The sequence below is a fragment of the Brassica rapa genome, chromosome A01 (assembly GCF_000309985.2).
Source record: "Brassica rapa cultivar Chiifu-401-42 chromosome A01, CAAS_Brap_v3.01, whole genome shotgun sequence".
NCBI lineage: Eukaryota > Viridiplantae > Streptophyta > Magnoliopsida > Brassicales > Brassicaceae > Brassica > Brassica rapa.
This window is the reverse complement of record NC_024795.2, coordinates 2933500-2953656: the sequence shown is the minus strand read 5'-3', so window position 1 is coordinate 2953656 and position 20157 is coordinate 2933500. Positions and strand designations below refer to the sequence as shown.

Sequence of the window (20157 nt, the reverse complement as noted above, 5' to 3'; positions counted from 1 at the left end):
CAGCTACAAATCGTAAAACGTGTTTCCCTCCACTCAGTAAACTTGAATAAGCACTGAAGTATTATAGCTACACAACCTCTGTTTTTTTTTTCTTGATAAAAATTACACAATCTCTGTTCTATTCCCCGCATGTAATTTATTATATATCTCTTTAGTTGATAGGATATTTTTGTATTGAAACTTGTTTTGTTATTACTCCATAACAAGAAAACAAAAAAGTTCTGAGAATTAAGCAGAAGCAAAAACAAAAATACAAAACAAACAAAAAGAAGATAAACCCATTTTCTAATAAGGGTTTTATTTCCTTGGATGTGTATCTTCCGGTTTAGCCGTCCCTGTGGCCACTTTAGCTACATCAGTGGCACTAGCCTCGGGCTTTTTCTTAGCATACATAACAGTGTACATGACTGCACCGGATATAGCTAATCCAGCGATAGCCATGGTGGTGTAACTGTATGGCAAGTTACGGCGTTGGTGGAGAACACCACCGGGATTACTCCCTGGTGGCCTCTTCGATGATTCAACCCCCGCAGCTTTCACTCCTTCCGGACTCATCTTCGTTGTATCCGCCGTTTTCCTCCAGTCATTTTCTCCAGCCATCTTTTTTTTTGGGGATCAATATCTTCTTGGGACTATTCTAACCAAAGGAAGAAACGGTGTTGCTTTAGTAAATGGGTTATGGAGATAGTAAGAGTCACGAAGACACGTAGCGTTGTTGAGTTTGATAATGTGTCTCAATAAGGGACACCTAGCTGATGCTGTTTATTTTCTGTAATAAACGTATTAGGCAGGTGTCACACCTTAAACATATAGTAGATTCATGTGCAAATGTATACTTCTTTACTTTTTATATGGAAGTTTCTGTGGGTCTTCCGCGTCTTGTGGGCTTTGTGGAGATATGTTCTTGACTTATCTTTTTCAACCCAACACTATAGAAGCCCAGCTAAACTGGCAATCAAAAGAAAGTAAAAAACAGACACATGACCAGTCTTCCTTCCTAGAAGACTGTGTAATCAGTAATGATCAGATTCCAGGTCTTGTCTCTTACCTAGCCGTTACGCCACCTTCATCAACGGCTACATCAAACATTTTTCATCTTTTCCTTTAATTTCCATTAACTTCAACGGCTAGTCCTCATTTCAAGTCCCTCACCAGATCTATAAAAACCACACAAGCTCCTCACAGACTATTCATCTCCAACTCATTCAAACACATTCTTACAAACTAACACTTTTGTGGTGATTAAACTCAGTAGAGAACCAATGGCTTCTTCTTCTCTTCTAGTCACCATCTTCCTCTGCATGTTCTTCTTGTCTGTAAATGCCAATGAGGTAACCGTCGGTGGAAAATCCGGTGACTGGAAGATCCCTCCTTCCTCTTCTGACTCTTTCAACGACTGGTCTCAAAAGGCTCGCTTCAAAGTTGGCGACTTTCTCGGTATACATTCAACTTCTCATCACTATCTCTAATCCTTACAAAACCCATAAGCCCATTTTCATCAATTTACTTATTTTTTGTAATCTTCGATGTTACTCTGTTTCTAACATTGTCACATGTTAATTTCAGTTTTCAGCTACGAAGCTGGTAAAGATTCGGTGCTGCAAGTGACAAGAGAGGCTTACGAGAAATGCAACACCACGAGCCCGAAAGCCAGCTACACCGACGGGAACACCAAAGTGAAGCTAGAACAACCCGGTCCGGTCTACTTCATAAGTGGAACACAAGGTCACTGTCAAAAGGGGCAGAAGCTACGCCTTGTGGTAGTCACTCCTCGTAGCTCTCTCTCACCGGCTCCTTCTCCATCTGATGGTCCCGCCGTTGCTCCTACTAGTGGCGCTGCTAAGCTCACCGGCGTCTTCAGTGTTCTGGGCCTTGTTCTTGGACTCTGGGCCTTGTTCTGAGAGAGCAGAGATCTTTTCAGTTTTTTTTTTTAAGTTTTAGTCTTGAATTCTATTCTATTTATTAATTTTCAAATATGAAGCAGAGATCTTTGCTATCTATCCCTAGTCTTGTTGTTACTAATTCAGAATTCACAAGATTAAATTAAACTATTATCCCTTTATATAATTGGAATGCCTTTGCACTTATTTAAATTAAAAATTACAAAGAATTCAAACATATGTAAAAAATTTAAGCAAACCAAAAAAAGCAACATGCTTCTAGTCTAGGTAATAATAGGTAATGAATGTGCTAAATTCATTGTTGGGCCTAAAGAAGGTAACATGTTTTCTACAAATGAGCCACTATTGGGCCTCAAGATATTTTGGGAGGTAGCTAGTGGAGCGAGCCACTGAGATTTTATCCTTTCGACAAGATTTTAATCAAAAAATCCCCGGTTCACCGTAATCACCAGCTCCGTAGTGTTGTTGCCGTCTGGTGAACGGAGACGTATCCAAATCTCCATGACTATTCATCTTATCTTCGTCTTCGTGTTTTGTTAGTCACAGCTTCTCCACTTTGAAATGTGATATTGCTCTTAATTTTTTAAAAAAAGAAAGATGACAGCTTTACTCTGCTCCACGAGTCTCTGCGGCGATATAACGGTCAGTGACACTTTCCTCGTTAGTAACATCAAAGAGAAACGCAACAGTTTGCTTAACGGCGGATTAAAGTTCCACACTTTAAAGCTTGGGTCTCTGTTCCACCGCAAGAAACAGAGAAACACCATGAAAGGCTCCGACTTTTCGGTTTCAATGATAAACAAAAAGAAGAAGTTCAAATCCTCAGGTGAAGAAGAAGTCGCCAAGATTCTAAAGTCGCTTCCCGATACTGCTTCCGCGTTTTCCTATTTCAAAGAGGTAGCTCAGAGTCACACCACAGAGACTTGCAACTACATCCTCGAAGCTCTAAGACTCGATGGGAAACTCCAGGAGATGGCTTACGTGTTCGATATGATGCAGAAACGAGTCATAAAGAGAGACGCCACCACTTTCTTGACTATCTTCAAGTCTCTCTCTCTCAAAGGTGGGTTGCGGCAAGCGCCTTATGCACTAACGAAGATGAGAGACTCTGGTTTCCCTTTGAACGCGTATTCATACAACGGTTTGATTCATCTTCTTCTCAAGTCTAGGCTTTGTGTAGAGGCGATGGAGGTTTATAGAAGCATGATCTTTAACGGTTTCAAGCCTAGCTTGCAGACGTACTCTTCACTCATGGTAGGACTAGGGAAAAGAAGAGACATTGACTCTGTGATGAGTTTGCTCAAAGAGATGGAGACGTTGGGGCTAAAGCCTAACGTCTACACGTTCACGATATGTATCCGTGTCCTCGGTAGAGCGGGGAAGATCAACGAAGCGTATGGTATACTCAAGAGGATGGATGAGGAAGGGTGTGGACCCGATGTGGTTACCTACACTGTTCTCATCGACGCGCTTTGCACCGCTGGGAAGCTGGACTGCGCTAAGGAGGTTTTCTCCATGATGAAAACGGGAAGACACAAACCGGACCGTGTGACTTACATCACTTTGCTGGATAGGTTTAGTGATAGCAGAGATTTGGAGTCGGTGAGGCGGTTTTGGAGCGAGATGGAGAATGATGGGCATGTCCCTGACGTTGTAACGTTCACTATTCTAGTGGACGCTTTGTGCAAAGGTGGGAGGTTTAGTGAAGCGTTTGAGATTTTAGATGTGATGAGGGAGCGAGGTGTGTTACCGAATCTTCACACATACAACACGTTGATCTGTGGTTTACTAAGAGTTCATAAGTTAGACGATGCGCTTGAGGTTTTTGATAATATGGAGTCTTTTAGTGTTACCCCTACTGCGTACACCTACATTGTTTTTATTGATTACTATGGGAAGACTGGAGATTCAGTCAGCGCTCTGGAGACTTTCGAGAAGATGAAGAGTAAAGGAATAGCTCCGAACATTGTGGCGTGTAACGCGTCTCTCTACAGTTTAGCTAAAGCAGGAAAGGATAAAGAAGCGAAACAAATCTTCTACGGGTTGAAGAACATTGGTCTTGCACCTGACTCGGTGACGTACAACATGATGATGAAGTGCTATAGCAAGGTTGGGGAAGTAGATGAAGCTATTAAGCTGATGTCAGAGATGCTGGAAAACGAGTGTGAGCCTGATGTGATCGTTGTCAACTCTCTGATCAACACTCTTTACAAAGGTGATAGAGTGGACGAGGCGTGGGAGATGTTTACTAGGATGGAGGAGATGAAGCTCAAGCCTACGGTTGTGACTTACAACACTCTCCTCTCGGGTTTGGGGAAGAACGGAAAGATCCGAGAGGCGATTGAGTTGTTTGAAGTGATGGAGGAGAAAGGATGTCCGCCTAATACGGTGACGTTCAACACTCTCTTGGACTGTCTTTGCAAAAACGACGAGGTGATGGTGGCGTTGAAGATGTTCTTCAAGATGAGTTGCGTCCCTGATGTTTGTACTTACAATACTATTATATACGGTTTGATGAAGAAGGGTCGAGTTAAAGATGCGATGTGTTTCTTCCACCAGATGAAGAAGCTTGTGGGGCCTGACTTTGTTACACTATGCACTCTTCTTCCGGGTGTTGTCAAGGCGGGTTTAATCGAAGACGCTTACAAGATCATCACCAGCTTTCTTCACAGCTCTGAAGATCAGCCGGCTAGTCTCTTCTGGGAAGACTGATATACCTTGGAGGGTTTATACTCGTAGACAGAAGAAGCAGAATAACTTGGAAGAGAAGAAGGCATGAGAAAGACGTGAAGAAGAAGAAAGAGTTTAGGATTGATTCAAATAATACTTGTAAACAATATAATAGTTGGTGTGGGCCTTAGTCTATAAAAGGACCCATAGGGTGGATAGGTGGGCTTATGCAATTTGGTAGAATTGTGTCTGGGCTTGTTTCTCGGGTGTGAGAGCAAGAGTGGCAGTTACGGAGTCTCGAGTCGAGTCTTTGTAGTTGAGAGGTACGGTTACAGTTGATTAATACATCGATACTCTATCAAATTGGTGCGTCGTGAGCGTTTTGGATCGCACATTCGCGAGATCTACGAGACGAAGATGCCTCCGAAGCAGTCGCAATCGGCGGATCTCCAGATTCAGGCGTCCAGCTTAGACGCGCTTACGACGATGATGCAGAAGCATATCGCAGCTCAGGATCAGACGAATCAGCTGGTTCAAGAATCGTTGACGGAGATCAGGGAGAAACTGGCTGGTTTACAGAAGACAAAAGATCGCGGAAAGGATTCAATCGAGGATCTTGAAAACGCAGATCCGAACGTTCCGGTACACGAGAATCAGGTACGATCTTCGAACTCGGAACCTGGCCGTAGTTTTAGGATGGAGGAGAACCGGAATAGAGAAGTGTTGGTTGAATCACGGGAGGGATTTGTGAAACGTGTTGAGTTGCCAATCTTTAGCGGTGAGGACATTTATGGTTGGATTGCGTTAGCTGAACGCTATTTCAGAATTGGAGGTTACAGAGAAGCGGCGAAGTTAGATTTGGTATCAATGAGTCTTGGTGGTGATGTGTTGAGTTGGTTTAACAGTGAGGTTCATCGAAGACCTTTTCGAAGCTGGTTTGAGTTTAAAGAAAGGATGATAGCGAGATTCAGTAAAGTAAAGATTCGAGATCCGAGTCAACCGTTCTTTGCTTTGCGACAGTCGGGATCAGTAGCGGAGTATATACACCAGTTTGAAGATTTATCAACGCAAGTGACGGGTTTGACTGATAGTCAACTTGAAGGGATTTTCATGAATGGGTTAACACCGGAGATGCAAGAAGTTGTTAATATGTGTAAGCCGTTTGACCTTCCAGAGATGATTGCTACGGCGTATCAGATGGAATCAAGTTCTTTACACAGTGTTGTCAAGAAAGAAATGCAGCTGACGAAAAGAAACAATCAAGGAGGACAGAAACCTTATACAAGTCACAACAGTCAAAACGGCTGGAAACCGAAGACGGTGACTCAAAACAATGTTCAAAGACCACAAGTTCGCTTAACAGAAGCCCAAATTACCGAGAAGGAGAGACTGGGACTCTGTTTTAAATGCGATGCTAAATGGTCTAAGCAGCATCTCTGTCCGAATGCTTCTCTACAAGTGTTAGTTGTCCTCAATGGTATGGAAGTAGAAGTGATGGATCCAGATCATATTGACGTGGAGGAAGATGATATAGTATGGGAACCTCAGTTAAGAGCAATTTCTTTGAATTCTTTTTGGGGCTTGACATCACCTACAACGACTAAATTGCGTGGAGTGTTGAAGAAGCAATCTGTAGTAGTGATGTTAGACAGTGGGGCGACGCATAACTTCATCTCTCCTGCGATGTTACAGAGGGCTCATCTGAAGACATCAACAAGACCGGGATTAGAGATACTGTTGGGAACTGGGGTATCAGTACACAGTTATGGCGTGTGTGAAAATGTAGAGATCACATTGCAAGGAGCTACGTTCATTACCAACTTCATCGTATTGGAACTTGGTAAAGTGGATGTGATACTTGGAGTCCAATGGCTGCGAACCTTAGGGACGTGTCAAATCGATTGGGAGAAACATGAATACTCTTTTGTGCATGATGGAAAACATGTAACGTTAGTGGGTGATCCTTCGTTACATTCATCACAACAGTCCTTAAAGACAATGCAACCGGAGTCTGAAATTCCAGTAGAGTTGATGAGAGTATTGAAGCAGTTTGAGGAGGTGTTTGATGAGCCAAAAGAATTACCTCCGATACGTGGAAGAGAGCATGCTATAAACCTGTTACCGGGTTCTGGTGCTATCAGTGTGAGACCGTACCGATACCCTCACGCTCATAAGGAAATCATGGAGAACGCAGTGAAGGAAATGTTGGCTACAGGAGCAATACGACCAAGCCACAGTCCTTATTCAAGTCCGGTACTACTTGTTAAGAAAAAGGACAAGTCTTGGCGCTTCTGTGTGGATTATAGAGCATTGAACAGAGCCACCATAGCTGATAAATATCCAATTCCGATGATTGATCAGCTATTAGATGAACTGCATGGAGCTAAGATCTTTTCAAAACTCGATCTACGGTCTGGTTACCATCAGATCCGAATGAAGGAAGAAGATATTGAAAAGACGGCATTCCGAACGCATGACAGTCACTATGAATTTCTTGTGATGCCGTTCGGACTGACAAATGCTCCCGCGACGTTTCAGGCTTTGATGAATGAGGTGTTCAAGCCGTTCCTGAGACAGTTCGTGTTAGTTTTTTTTGATGACATATTAATATACAGTTCATCTGTGGAGGAACATGAGAAACAATTGGCAATGGTTCTGCAAGTGTTTAAGTAGCAAAAACTATTTGCGAACAGAAAGAAGTGTACATTTGGACAGAGCAGTGTGGAGTATTTGGGACATATAATATCCTGTGATGGTGTGGCAACTGATCCTCAGAAGATTGCAGCTGTGGTTCAGTGGCCGAATCCGCGTACGGTTAAAGACCTCAGGGGATTTTTGGGTTTAACAGGATACTACAGAAAGTTCGTTCAAGCTTACGGCATGATAGCAAGGCCGTTAACAGAACTGTTAAAAAAGGAACAATTTTTATGGTCTACAGTTTCACAGACTGCCTTCGACAATCTGAAATCTGCAATGGTTTCAGCACCTGTGCTTGCCTTGCCGGATTTTACTAAGATGTTCATCATCGAGTCTGATGCATCGGGTTATGGTCTGGGGGCTGTCTTGATGCAGGACAGACATCCCATAGCGTTCTTTAGTCATGCTCTTACGGAGAGAGAACAGATGAAGCCGATATATGAGCGTGAGTTAATGGCGATAGTGATGTCAATTCAAAAGTGGCGACATTACTTGTTGGGAAGACGTTTCTTGGTGAGAACGGATCAGAGCAGTCTCAAATTTCTGCTGGAGCAGCGTGAGGTGACGTTGGACTATCAGAGGTGGCTGACCAAAATCATGGGCTATGAGTTTGATATTGAGTACAAAGTGGGAAGTGAGAACCGAGTTGCAGATGGGTTGTCTCGTATTGTCAACTACTCATCTTTCGAGTTACTGGCCTTGACAATATCGAAGGCTTTACAAATTGAGGATTTGTACAAGGAGATTGATGAGAGTGATGAGATGAAACTGATGATCAGTGACAAGACTGTGGATGTGGATGTGGAGAATGGATTTTTTGTGAAGGAAGGAAGGTTGTTGTATAAAGGTAGGCTAGTCATTCCGTCGAAATCAGCGTATATTCCATTGATACTGAAGGAATGTCACGATGGATTACTTGGGGGCCACTCAGGCGTCCTCAAGACATTACAACGTGTTAAAAGCACGTTCTACTGGTCCAAAATGAGACAGAGAGTACAGGCTTATGTTGCGGAGTGTGAAATCTGCCAAACTCACAAGTACTCTACACGGTCTCCTGCGGGTTTACTCCAACCAATCGAGCTTCCTACACAGATTTGGGAGGATTTATCCATGGACTTCATTGAAGGGTTGCCAATGTCTGGGGGAATCAATGTTATCTTTGTAGTGGTTGATCGCTTAAGCAAGTACAGCCACTTCATAGGAATGAAGCACCCCTTTACAGCGGCAGATGTGGCAAAGAAGTTTGTTCAGGAAGTGATTCGCCTGCATGGCTACCCAAAATCAATAATATCTGATCGAGATAAGATTTTTTTGAGCGGCTTTTGGAAGGAATGTTTTAAAGCTTCGGGTACCAGGCTAAGGTTCAGTACAGCGTTCCATCCTCAATCTGATGGTCAGACAGAGGTTATTAATCGATGTCTTGAAACCTACCTCCGCTGTTTTGCTTCCTCTCATCCCAAGAGTTGGTCAAAATTTTTAGCTTGGGCCGAGCTGTGGTACAATACTTCTTTCCATAAGTCGACGCAATGCACACCTTTCAAACTGGTATATGGCAGAGAGCCACCGGCATTGGTGAGTTACGAGCGAGGGTCGACAAATAACTTTGAGTTGGAAGAGATGTTGATAGAGAGAGATAGGGTGTTGGCTGAAGTTAAGCAACATCTTATTCGTGCTCAGAGTATTATGAAGAACAATGCTGACAAGAAGAGAAGGGATTTAGAGTTGAATGTGGGTTCAATGGTTTATTTGAAACTTAGACCATATCGTCAGCAGTCGGTGAGTAGAAGGTTATGTCAGAAGTTGGCAGCAAGGTATTATGGTCCTTTCGAAGTGCTGGAGAGAATTGGGAAGGTTGCTTATCGGTTGAGACTTCCCGAAGGATCACGCATCCACCCGGTTTTTCATGTCTCTCAACTTAAACCAGTGGTGGGGGCTAATCAGGTGGTGACACCTTTACCACCTACCTTGTCACCAAGTGAGGATTTGGTAGTGGAACCGGAGGAGCTATTGAGTAGTCGTTATGACGAAGCAGGTCATTTGGAGGTGTTGGTAAAGTGGCGTAATTTGCCTGATCATGAGAATACTTGGATGCGTATGGTGGAATTGAAACAGCAGTTTCCTGATTCATCGCTTGAGGACAAGCTAGTTCTGCGAAACGGGGGTATTGATATACCTTGGAGGGTTTATACTCGTAGACAGAAGAAGCAGAATAACTTGGAAGAGAAGAAGGCATGAGAAAGACGTGAAGAAGAAGAAAGAGTTTAGGATTGATTCAAATAATTCTTGTAAACAATATAATAGTTGGTGTGGGCCTTAGTCTATAAAAGGACCCATAGGGTGGATAGGTGGGCTTATGCAATTTGGTAGAATTGTGTCTGGGCTTGTTTCTCGGGTGTGAGAGCAAGAGTGGCAGTTACGGAGTCTCGAGTCGAGTCTTTGTAGTTGAGAGGTACGGTTACAGTTGATTAATACATCGATACTCTATCAAAGACTTGATGGGATCTGTCTTGGCTGAAGGTGGAGTAGAGAACGCCGTTTTGTTTTCTGAGAGGTTGGTTGTTAATGGAGTTTGTAGAGATGGTGAATCAATCCTGGTGCCGATGGTGAGATACTGTTTGAAACATGGTGATAATCCCTCAGGTGCTAGAACGTTATTCGAGAGATTCACTAAAGATCTTGGTGTTAAACCGAAACTTCCGGTTTATAATCTGTTGATCAGTGGCCTTCTTGAAGCTGATATGATTGAAGTAGCTCAAGAACTGTTCCTAGAGATGAAGAGTAGTGGTTGTTGCATCCCTGATGTTGCTACATACAACTTCTTGCTCGATGCTTACGGAAAATCAGGAAAATTGGAAGAACTCTTTGAGATGTATAAGGAGATGTCTTCTCATGAGTGTGTACCGAACACAATCACTCACAACATTGTCATCTCCGGGCTAGTGAAAGCTGGGAATGTGGATGAAGCTCTTGATTTATACTATGACCTTATCAGTGATGGAGACTTCTCTCCGAGTGTTTGCACGTATGGTCCTCTCATCGATGGTCTTTCAAAGTCGGGGAGATTGTATGAAGCGAAGCAACTCTTTGAAGGGATGTTGGACTATGGATGCAGCCCAAACTGTGCTATCTACAACATCCTCATCAACGGGTTTGGCAAAGCTGGCGAGGCTGACACGGCTTGCAAGTTATTCAAAAGGATGGTTAGAGAAGGAGTGAGATCGGATCTCAAGACTTACTCGGTTCTTGTGGATTGTCTTTGTATGGTAGGTAGAGTGGACGAAGCCTTGCGTTACTTCAAGGAGGTGACGGAGTCAGGGCTAGACCCTGATGTGGTGTGTTACAATCTCATAATCAACGGACTAGGGAAGTCTCGGAGGCTTGAAGAAGCTCTTGAGCTTTACAATGAGATGAAGAGCAGCAGGGGGATCACTCCGGATCTTTACACTTACAACTCGTTGATTCTGAATCTTGGTATCGCGGGGATGGTGGAAGAAGCTGGGAAGGTTTATAGTGAGATACAGAGGGTGGGTCTTGAGCCGAATGTGTTTACGTTTAACGCGTTGATCCGTGGATACAGTCTGTGTGGGAAACCTCAGCACGCTTACGCTGTGTACCAGACGATGGTGACTGGTGGTTTTAGTCCCAACACAGGAACATATGAACAGCTACCGAATAGAGGTTGACAATTTTTACACGGCTAATACAGTTAGAGCTCTCTGCACTAAGTGGAGCATCTGCAGAACAGTTTGTCATGTAAAGTGTACAAAACATAAGGTTGTGTAAATGTCATACTCCTGTTTCAAAAATATTATCTGTTAGAGAAAAAAATTGTTTCAAAAAGATAAATTATATTACATTTTAAATATATTTTTATTAACTAAAATTGTAATTTTAAAAAAAAATTAATTATGATTATTATATTGTGCTAAAAATTATGGAAATAGTTAAACACAAAAATAATATATTTATAATCAAAATATATATCTTATATGAATAAATTTTTTAAAACGTGTAACATTTTGAAACATAAAGAATATTATTTTGTTTGTGTTTACATGATACTTTTTTTTTTATTAGACCATATATACTTACTCATCTAAGAATTAAAAAATAGTTCCAAGAGAAAGTGTGTATATGGAGAATCTATCAAGCCATAGCAATCCTAAGTAGATAAGATTATGGTTAATATTTGATACTATCAACGTTTTGGTTTTGAGATGCTACAGGACACCAAGAAGTTACTTGAGGCATAAATAAACTGTTCATAAGTTGATTGATAGTGTTTCAATAACCTGGAGGTGGTACATAAATTTCCCGGTTTATGATGGTAGACCCGAATTTCAAATAAACTTTTCGGAGACATCCGATTATTATAATGATATGTAGACACAACACACAATGACACAAAGAACATCATCTCATATAATGATTAGAAGATTAACGTTGGCGTCTAGAAGATGAGTCTTTACGTGACTGTGGCAGAAACCTATGGCGGAGATAAACGGGTGGAGACACCTGCGAGGACCGTCGAGATACGCGGGCCGGAGGAGGGCGTCTCCTTCTAGCATTACGAAGAGCTGGCCGTGGTTGTTGACATTCTTCGTCGGGGAGACCGACGAAGCCTAAGTATGATGGGGTACTGGTATACGAGAGGAAGGTGTCTCTGATTTGGTTAAACAATAACTCCTCCACATCTACCATCATGCGATCATATATCGCCGATACTGCTAGTGCTAGGTCCTGTGGGATGGGATGGATAACCAAGTCATCGCCCGTCGTGATCTCATCGTGTTGCTCTAACCGAACAACCCTCTCGCTCGACTCCTCCATGTTTTCTACTCAACGTAATCGAAGGTTTAAAGACTATATACAACAACACAATTTAAGATAATGGTTAAGTAATCAGAGGGAAACTTTCTTTGGTTAAGTTAGCGGCAATTAAATATGTAATTTACATGTTTTGATTTCTTTTATTTCATTATTATCAACTTGGTTGATAAATATTGACTTTATATTGCTTCAAGAAGAATATAATCTTTTGAATATTTTGAAACGGCTGACTGGAATATTTAATTCGATTTTCTTTATCACATCTAGTTTCTTTGTGCCTATATTATACAACAAAATAAGTTTTAGAAAAGAAGGAAATGCTCTTCACAAGAAATGATTTTAAGTGGCTAGCTTATCAAGAAGAGCCAATTACCAGGTAATACTTCAGTTTCTTAAGATGATGACTTGATAACATTGAACTTGGACAATTTCAGGATTCAGGATTCAGGCAAAATTCAGTCGCAACGACATATCAATACTATTAAAACAGGAACATGCCCCATTGATTTAGTTGAGTTCATTTTAAAAAAATACAGCATCAATATGTAACTGCTTATATAACTTTTATTTATACGACATCTAAGAAACAAAACTGTTCCATAACCAAGTCCTACTTTTAAGGAGATGGATTATGAATGGCAAAACAGAATCTATGTTTTGTTTACCAATTGAGCTTCCCGATTTTTTAGCTTAACTAGAATTGGTTGTTAACAATTAAAGTGGGCTTTTCATTTACATTGGATCAAACATTATAAACCTATTTTTATTTGCATCATAAATTATTATGTGTAATAATAACATTTTATAAATCATTATATATAAAATCAAATGATGAAAATTTAATGGAAAACTATTTTTACAAATATTTAATTACACTATTTAATTACTAAACAAATTTGTAACTATGCTTTATTATTTTTTTTTTAAAAATAAAAAATTTATAACTGTTTAGATAAAAAATCAAAATTAATGCATGAAATGACTATGGAACAAGTGTATACTTTGGCAACCTCACAAATTTAATAGAACTAGGTGTTTTGCCCGCGATGCGGGCTTAAACATTTTCATAAATTTTTGAAAAGTTCTTTGTACACTATCTTCATTATACTGAAATAAATTTTAAAATAACTCAAAATTATATTTTTAATTATATAATTAAAAAAAATTATTTGATAAGTATTTAATTATATAATTTATGTTTTTAAATTTTTACTAAAATACTTTTTCAGATAACAATACAATATATATATAGATATAATTTTTTTTAATTATTTTTTAGATTATGGATAATTCAATATTCTATTTTTAATTATATAATTAAAAATTTTATTTGATTAATATTTAGTTATATAATTTATGTTTTTAACTTTTGACTATAAGACTTTTTCAGATAACAATACAATATATACATAAATTATCTCTGTTTAAATTATATTTCAGATTTTGGATAATTCTTACTATTATTAATTTTAATCAATTATCTAATCAAATAAATTGAAATTTCGTTTAAATTTTTTAGTTTATTTATATATTTTATTCATTAAGGGTATAAACGATATTAACCACTCTAATTTTTAACGTGAGAGCTCGATTCTAAAAATTTACTTCGCAAATAATAGTATAGATTAACAAAAGTTCTTACTAAACTTTTTAAAAAATATTATACACAAATATGATTACAAAAAAAAAACTACAAATATGATTACAAAAGACACAAATATGAATATTTCATTTCTAACAAAGAAAATACAAACAAAAAATATAACCGCCCTCTGAAGGGCGGGTCAAAATCTAGTAACCAATTAAATTATTAGTGTACGTATTCCGATACTGGATGTGCACAAAAACAATTCTATATCCACATCCTACTCACCTTATAATGAGTCAAACATTGTTTAATATCCTGACTCTAGACTAGAACAATCATATATACATATGTGAAGCCTGCGGCAATCAATTGATAAAACATGACACGAAAACCGTAAATCAACATCCCAAAAGATTACAAGTTAATAGGTTACCATAAACAGTGCGTTCATCTCTGGCATAGACAATCCAAACCTGAAACAGGATGAACAGAAATACATCAGAAGGTCGATCGATAGCACAGTCTCGTAACATAACATATCCATCTGATCAAAAGACAAGATTACTTACTACAACATGAAAACCAAACAAAGTAACTTGTTCACACAAGGGCGTTATTTGATGCTCTTTGATTATGTCTTCCTAGTTCACGCAAAAGGGCACCTCATATGAATGCAAACAAAAGTTTTGGTCATAACTTGTAACATTAATGTAAGGCAAAACGTAAAACAATATGCCATTTCAGATGACATAATTACCATCATGTGACAATTTCCATCTAGCTCAACCTTATATTATATCGATCCTTATAAGAAACATGCCACTTGAGAATAAATATCATACATTTCACACGTATCAGAAAGCACCATCTTTCAAGGAGCATGAAAGTTTACAACCAAAACCGAATCAACCAAAACAGAAGATTCGACGGTACAACAAAAGTAAAACGCACTAAGAAACCTCGAGATAAAGCCTATAAGAGGCGAGTCAAGCTCAGCAAGATGAAGAACCCCATGGAGAAATTTCACCTTAATCCCTAAGGCGATTGTTCGCAAGAACAATTGATAGTCGTCGACTGTTACCCAGCAAGAGCTTTTGGTGAGAAGCTCCAGGACCTTGGGTAACACCGATAAGAAGAAGTCCTATTCATAACCTCATCACTCACAAACAAATCCCAAGTTTAAATTGTTCTATCTCTGTCATCGATAAGAGACTATCAATAAATTTGCAACCAGGGAATAGTGTTTTGGCTTAAATAAATAAGAATTTGATCTGGGTGACCAAAAAATCACATTTTAATCTTCTTCAATATTTAGTAATGGAAACGCACACAGTAAGGATTCACAAAGCAACTCCGTACTGTAGTTTTTAACCACTATACTGAATTGTTCTTCAAAATTTAGTAATGCAAACGCATACATGAAGCATTCATAAAGCAATGCAAGTACTGTAAATTTCTTAACCATTATATTGAATTGGTTCTTCTCAGCAAATGCATATACAAACCGCATCTGGACCCCAAAATTACATGAAGAGTTTCGAAAACACACACAAATTAATGTGTCTATATGGTTGTTTACAGGATTAAATGCGAAAAACAAAAACATGTTCCTATATATATCAAGAACCAAACCCACAAAAACATTCTCGCAAAATTCACAGCGTGATCACATGGAATCAGTTATATATAAATTGGATACCATCTATACCACAATTCAACTATTGATAACATAATAGTTTAACTTAGATACATGATTACATATTTCAGGGAATCAAAATGTACGAGCACACAAAATAAATAAGCTAGAAAACCAATAAACTGGATCATGAACAGTACTCTTGCAAGATCCATGATTGAAAATAGATGTGATCAAATGAAGCAAAGGATAGCTCTAAACATAATTATGAATCAAGAGACTAGATCACGGGTTATAAAAGCTAATGAGAAACCGATAAAACAGAAGGAAAAGCTAACCATATAATAATACTAGGGCCGGCCCGCCCTACGGGCGGAAAGCTAGAAAAAAAAATATTTTATATGAATTTACATTAATTTATGAAGTATTTTTTTTTAAAAAAAATTGTAGATTAAAAATGATAGTATAAACCAAAAAAGAAATATCTAAGTATCTTAAATTTAGGTTCAAGGAAGTACACTTAAAAAGGGAAAAGTTAACAAACTTGAGACTCATCCAATCCACCTTGAATTATTATTTTCTTGCGGTTTTTGCATTGTCATATTTTGGTCAAATTGGATTTCATAGAACCAAGTAGCCACTCGAGAACAATCTGATTTCATCTTAGTCAGAGTTCAAAAACTACACACTATAACGTGTAAATAGCTAAAATATGTCTGAATTATTTATTTTTTAGCAAGAGAACATTAAGATAAGAAATCTTGAAACAGTTCAATTTAACTTGCATGCTTCTCAAGACCAACTAATGACCACTATTAGTCTACTAAAGAGTGTGAGTATGAGTATGAAAGTAGATACCTTTTAACCGTACACCACATGACCATTATAGAGCAAATACAAATCATGTCTCAAACTACTTACTTAAGTTAATCAAAATGATATACAGACAAAAACAGGCACTTTGACTTTAACCACACACCACATGAACACTCTATAGCAAACACAAATCATGTCTCAACCAAATGATATAAAAAGACGCACACTTTGAGAACATGAATGGGTTCCACCATAAAAAGCTAATGAATTCAAAAACTCAACTCACTTTGAACAGAGCAATAATCATACATTTTAAAAAAATTGTTTACTTCAACAAACGTCTCATGAAACCATTTAAAATGGTCTCACAAATGAAATGGTAAACAACGCAAAACACATTGAGCAGATGAACGGGTTCCATCAATAAAAGCTAATGACTTTCAAAAAGCTAAAAAGGGTTCCTTAAACCACTATGTAATTAAGCAACAATCAAATATCAGATACTTTATTATCTACTTTTCTATAAACGTAAATAGCGATTTTGAAAACAAACCAGTTCCTGCAGCTGGAAGGGCCTGCCTATAGCTCTTGTCTTGCACATCTCCAGCAGAGAACACACCAACCACACTCGTCTTAGTGGTACCAGGCTTGGTCACCACATACCCATCCTCATCAAGCTCAAGCTGGCTATCCAAGAACTTCGTTGCCCGCTCATGACCAATCGCAAAGAACAACCCAGACATTTTCAAATCCGAAACATCACCAGTAACAACGTTCTTCACCTTCAAACAACCAAACACGCCTTTCTATGTTGCATGATCTTCGTCGCCTTGAACGTACCTCGCCTCCTCCATCACCGAGTCTCCGCTGCCGATAACCACCAGAGACTTGTTCCTAAAGATCGGAGTGGTGCCGTCGCATACAGCACATGCCGAGATCCCCCGTTCCAGAAACCATCAGCGCCTTCGCCAGATCCGGCGAAGCTCAGCCGTTTCGCAACAGCTCCGGTTGAGATGATGACGGAATTGGTGCTTCGGCGAGCACCGTTCTTGAATCGGTGAAGAGCTTGAACAGCCTCGAGGAGAAATCAACCTTGGTGACCTCTCCGTGAAGATCTCGGTGCCAAACCTCTCTGATTGCTTCCGGAACTTGTCGACGATGTCGATGCCAAGGATGCCTAAGGGGAAGTTGGCACTACAAAAAAAGTCTACATTGATAGCACATTGTTACAATACGTTTTACTAAACAAAACTGCTATCGTAGATGATTTAAAAAATTTCGTATCATATAATAGCATTAGATAAATGCTATAAAAGAGTTTTAGTAAGCAGGAACTTAAAATTAGATATTCCGCTAAATACTTTGTGAAAATCTCATCACTAATCAATTTTCCTCTCTTTAATTCTCATTTTTCCCTCTCTTAAAAAGTAACCACTAAGGTGCAAGTGCGAGGATCCACTTTCTTTTAACTACAACCATTGATTAAAATAAATCTAATGGCCCAAAATGAACAAAGTGAAAAATGTGTTCTTCCTCTATCTCCTACCTTTCCTTTCGTATTCTCTATCTTTTTTTTTTCTTTTGAACAAAGGCTTAACTCTATCTCTTTTCTTATCTCATGTTCTTCATTCTTAAACAAAATTACCCCATAAACGAAATCTGTCACAGCCACCACCATCACCATAATCTCTGTCTCCTCGTTCTCTACCTCCGCTAACGAAGCTGTCTCAGCCACCATCACCATAACCTCCGCCGCTGCCACCATCTTCTTAATCTCCACCTCCTCGTTATCGTTCTCCGCTAATGAACTCTGTTTCAACCATCACCACGAAATATGGCTCAACCACTCTTTTATCTATTCTCTTATCAAAGCTTATTCTTGTCCAGATGCAGATTCATGAAGAAGATGGAGTTTTCTCCACCATGGATTCAAGATCTGATGCGAGTAATGAGAGATTGGCTGGAAGCGGAGACATGATGAAGCTACGGTGGAGGCGGTGAAGCCGAAGGAGTAGTAACGGAAGTTGGGCTTAGAGAGGAAGAAGACGACGAAATTCATGGTGGTGGTTAGCTGACCGCCGGGAGGCGAGGCTTGAGCTCCTGGCCCAATGCATCGATTCTTCAGGATTAGGCCCAGACACGCGATTACACAGTCCAAGCCCACACCAGAGTTAATGAAACGGTGAGTTTCATGTTCAGGACATGTGGCGCGATTGTATGAAGCGAGTTTCCAGGCTGGATTCGACGTGGCGCAACAGGAGGGACACAAACATTTTTTTATATATATAGATAGCTTGAATCGAGAAAATTAAGGATTCAAAAGCGTTAGGACCAGCCTAAGGAAAACTAGGTTAACGTTAATGGTCCCATGTTAATCTCGCTTAACCAAGCCTTAAACACATAGATTAAAGCATTTTCGATATTAATGATCTCATAGAATATAACGTTCAACAAGAATAAACAAAAAGCAAAATCGCATGCAATTAGTAACAAATCTAGGAATGTAAGAGCAAATTAGTATAGATATAATACCGTATATAATTTACCTATGGAGAGAGAAAGTGGGTGAGAGAGATGGGAACACAAAAGTGAGAGAGATGGGAACACAATCAAAGAAGAAAACGTGAACGGACCAAAAAGAATCGGTGCCGGAACCTGACAGATAGAGCAGTGAGCACGCAAGAGAAGCAAATGCATCGAACATGCAAAGTGCCTTTGTGTGCTCACTCTCTTCTGTCAGTTTCTTTGCGTTTTTCTAAAACTTGTCCCAAAACACTCACTCAATATGGCCTACCGACACAAATTGTGTAATCAGAGACCGAAGGCGTTTGAAAGAAGGAGACCCTGAGGCTGTAGAGTCAGATCTAAGAGGGCTTAGGGTAAGCAAGAAAGCCAGAGAGAATATTTATAACCAAAGGAAGAGAGGAAAGTTTTATTCATTTTTAGATACCCACAAATCTAGGAGTTTGACCAAATCGTGCGGAGAGGAAAATAAATTACCAAACAGGAAAGAACAAAGGAAATAAAGATTAGATTAAGAGAAAATGTGAAGAGAGAAAAAATCTATGTTAAAGAAGGAAACAAAAAACCTTATCTCTCCATGTCGCTCACTCTCTATCAAGAGTCTTATCTCTGTATTTGTTTTTTCTGTCTCTTTCTTCTCTCTCTCCCTCCTACATGCAATGGGACAGATGTATGGAAAGAGAGACATTTGCGTGGTATGGGATTGGATTGAACAGTACCATTGCAGTTCATAGTGGTCAAATCTCATAACCTATAAACGGCAACGACAATCCTATAAAAGATCTTGACTTTTGTGAATGAACTCTGGTCAAACTGGGAGATAATTACTTTTTGGGAATCAGTTCTTCGCTTGTATTAGAATAGTTATTCGCGTTTAACTTTTTTTGTTTTTAAGTATTTTCTTAACAACAGCCAATGAACAGACAAAACAAGGCCAAAAAAGCAACTCAACAGACAAAACAAACAAACAAAAATATCAGAGGTTGATGTGATATATCAATTGCGGAGATTAATTACGTCTAATTATCTGAACTATAGAAATACATCGTATATAGTTTAATGTATCACAGGCCTGTAGTTTAATATTTAAGCAAAAATGTAACTTAACTATCTAAACTAGAGCAATATTGCACCCTATATAGTTTAATATCACAGACTATTGTAGGGCTGGGCAAATAAACCGAACCCGAAAACCCGAACCGAATCTGATCCGATAAAAATGAATCCAAACCGATCCGAACCCGACGTAAATACCGAATGGGTCTTGTTTTGTGATATTTCGGGTTATGGGTATTATCCGAACCGAACCCGAATCTAAATGGATATCCGATAGAACCCGAAACATTCAAAATCTCGAAAAGATCTTGTACCAAACATGATCTCAATTCCTAATATGTATCCAAAATACACTAAGAAATATTGAACATCTAAAATACTTATCTATTACATAAAGGTTGTTGGTTCTATTACATGAAGGTTGATGGTTAAAGATGGTC

The 20157-nt window shown here is 39.2% G+C and overlaps 4 protein-coding genes and 1 pseudogene across 13 annotated transcripts; 2 read left to right on the top strand and 3 right to left on the bottom strand.

Moving 5' to 3' along the window:
- Positions 1–132: 132 nt before the first annotated feature.
- On the bottom strand, positions 133–954 carry LOC103851502. Its single transcript, XM_009128356.3, has one exon. It carries the CDS (start codon positions 598–600, stop codon positions 298–300), a length of 303 nt encoding a protein of 100 aa, XP_009126604.1. The 5' UTR covers positions 601–954; the 3' UTR covers positions 133–297.
- Positions 955–1179: 225 nt separating this feature from the next.
- On the top strand, positions 1180–2067 carry LOC103851494 (early nodulin-like protein 1). Its single transcript, XM_009128348.3, has 2 exons — positions 1180–1437; positions 1567–2067. Exons 1-2 carry the CDS (start codon positions 1263–1265, stop codon positions 1899–1901), a joined length of 510 nt encoding a protein of 169 aa, XP_009126596.1. The 5' UTR covers positions 1180–1262; the 3' UTR covers positions 1902–2067.
- Positions 2068–2279: 212 nt separating this feature from the next.
- On the top strand, positions 2280–11135 carry LOC103854849 (pentatricopeptide repeat-containing protein At4g31850, chloroplastic). Of its 2 annotated transcripts, none has more exons than XM_033279329.1 (2): positions 2280–4605; positions 9756–11135. In XM_033279329.1, exons 1-2 carry the CDS (start codon positions 2499–2501, stop codon positions 10949–10951), a joined length of 3303 nt encoding a protein of 1100 aa, XP_033135220.1. In that variant the 5' UTR covers positions 2280–2498; the 3' UTR covers positions 10952–11135. The 2 variants fall into 2 exon arrangements, with proteins under 2 accessions (XP_033135220.1, XP_018508995.2); XM_018653479.2 differs by having other exon boundaries at positions 2280–4611; positions 9762–11135.
- A 375-nt stretch (positions 11136–11510) lies between these two features.
- Positions 11511–20014, bottom strand: LOC103854824. 9 transcript variants are annotated; one of them, XM_033279980.1, is made up of 5 exons: positions 18685–20014; positions 14444–14881; positions 14256–14327; positions 14120–14159; positions 11511–12103 (listed from the first exon to the last, which is right to left on the bottom strand). In XM_033279980.1, exons 2-5 carry the CDS (start codon positions 14447–14449, stop codon positions 11706–11708), a joined length of 516 nt encoding a protein of 171 aa, XP_033135871.1. In that variant the 5' UTR covers positions 14450–14881; positions 18685–20014; the 3' UTR covers positions 11511–11705. The 9 variants fall into 9 exon arrangements, 3 of the variants coding, with proteins under 3 accessions (XP_033135871.1, XP_033135872.1, XP_033135866.1); XM_033279981.1 differs by lacking the exon at positions 18685–20014 and having other exon boundaries at positions 14444–14508; positions 14714–15672; XR_004451371.1 differs by lacking the exon at positions 18685–20014 and adding an exon at positions 12472–12576 and having other exon boundaries at positions 11511–12131; positions 14256–15672.
- Positions 15759–18197, bottom strand: LOC117132142 (annotated as a pseudogene).
- Positions 20015–20157: the final 143 nt, after the last annotated feature.

Coding starts and splice junctions, on each gene's coding strand:
- LOC103851494 (XM_009128348.3), top strand. CDS start 1,263: ATGGCTTCTTCTTCTCTTCTAGTCACCATCTTCCTCTGCATGTTCTTC. Junction 1,438..1,566: donor CAAAGTTGGCGACTTTCTCG/GTATACATTCAA, acceptor TGTTAATTTCAG/TTTTCAGCTACGAAGCTGGT.
- LOC103854824 (XM_033279980.1), bottom strand. Junction 14,160..14,255: donor TGTTTGGTTTTCATGTTGTA/GTAAGTAATCTT, acceptor ATCCTGTTTCAG/GTTTGGATTGTCTATGCCAG. Junction 12,104..14,119: donor AGATGAACGCACTGTTTATG/GTAACCTATTAA, acceptor TACGTTGAGTAG/AAAACATGGAGGAGTCGAGC.
- LOC103854849 (XM_033279329.1), top strand. CDS start 2,499: ATGACAGCTTTACTCTGCTCCACGAGTCTCTGCGGCGATATAACGGTC. Junction 4,606..9,755: donor GCCGGCTAGTCTCTTCTGGG/AAGACTGATATA, acceptor GATACTCTATCA/AAGACTTGATGGGATCTGTC.
- LOC103851502 (XM_009128356.3), bottom strand. CDS start 600: ATGGCTGGAGAAAATGACTGGAGGAAAACGGCGGATACAACGAAGATG.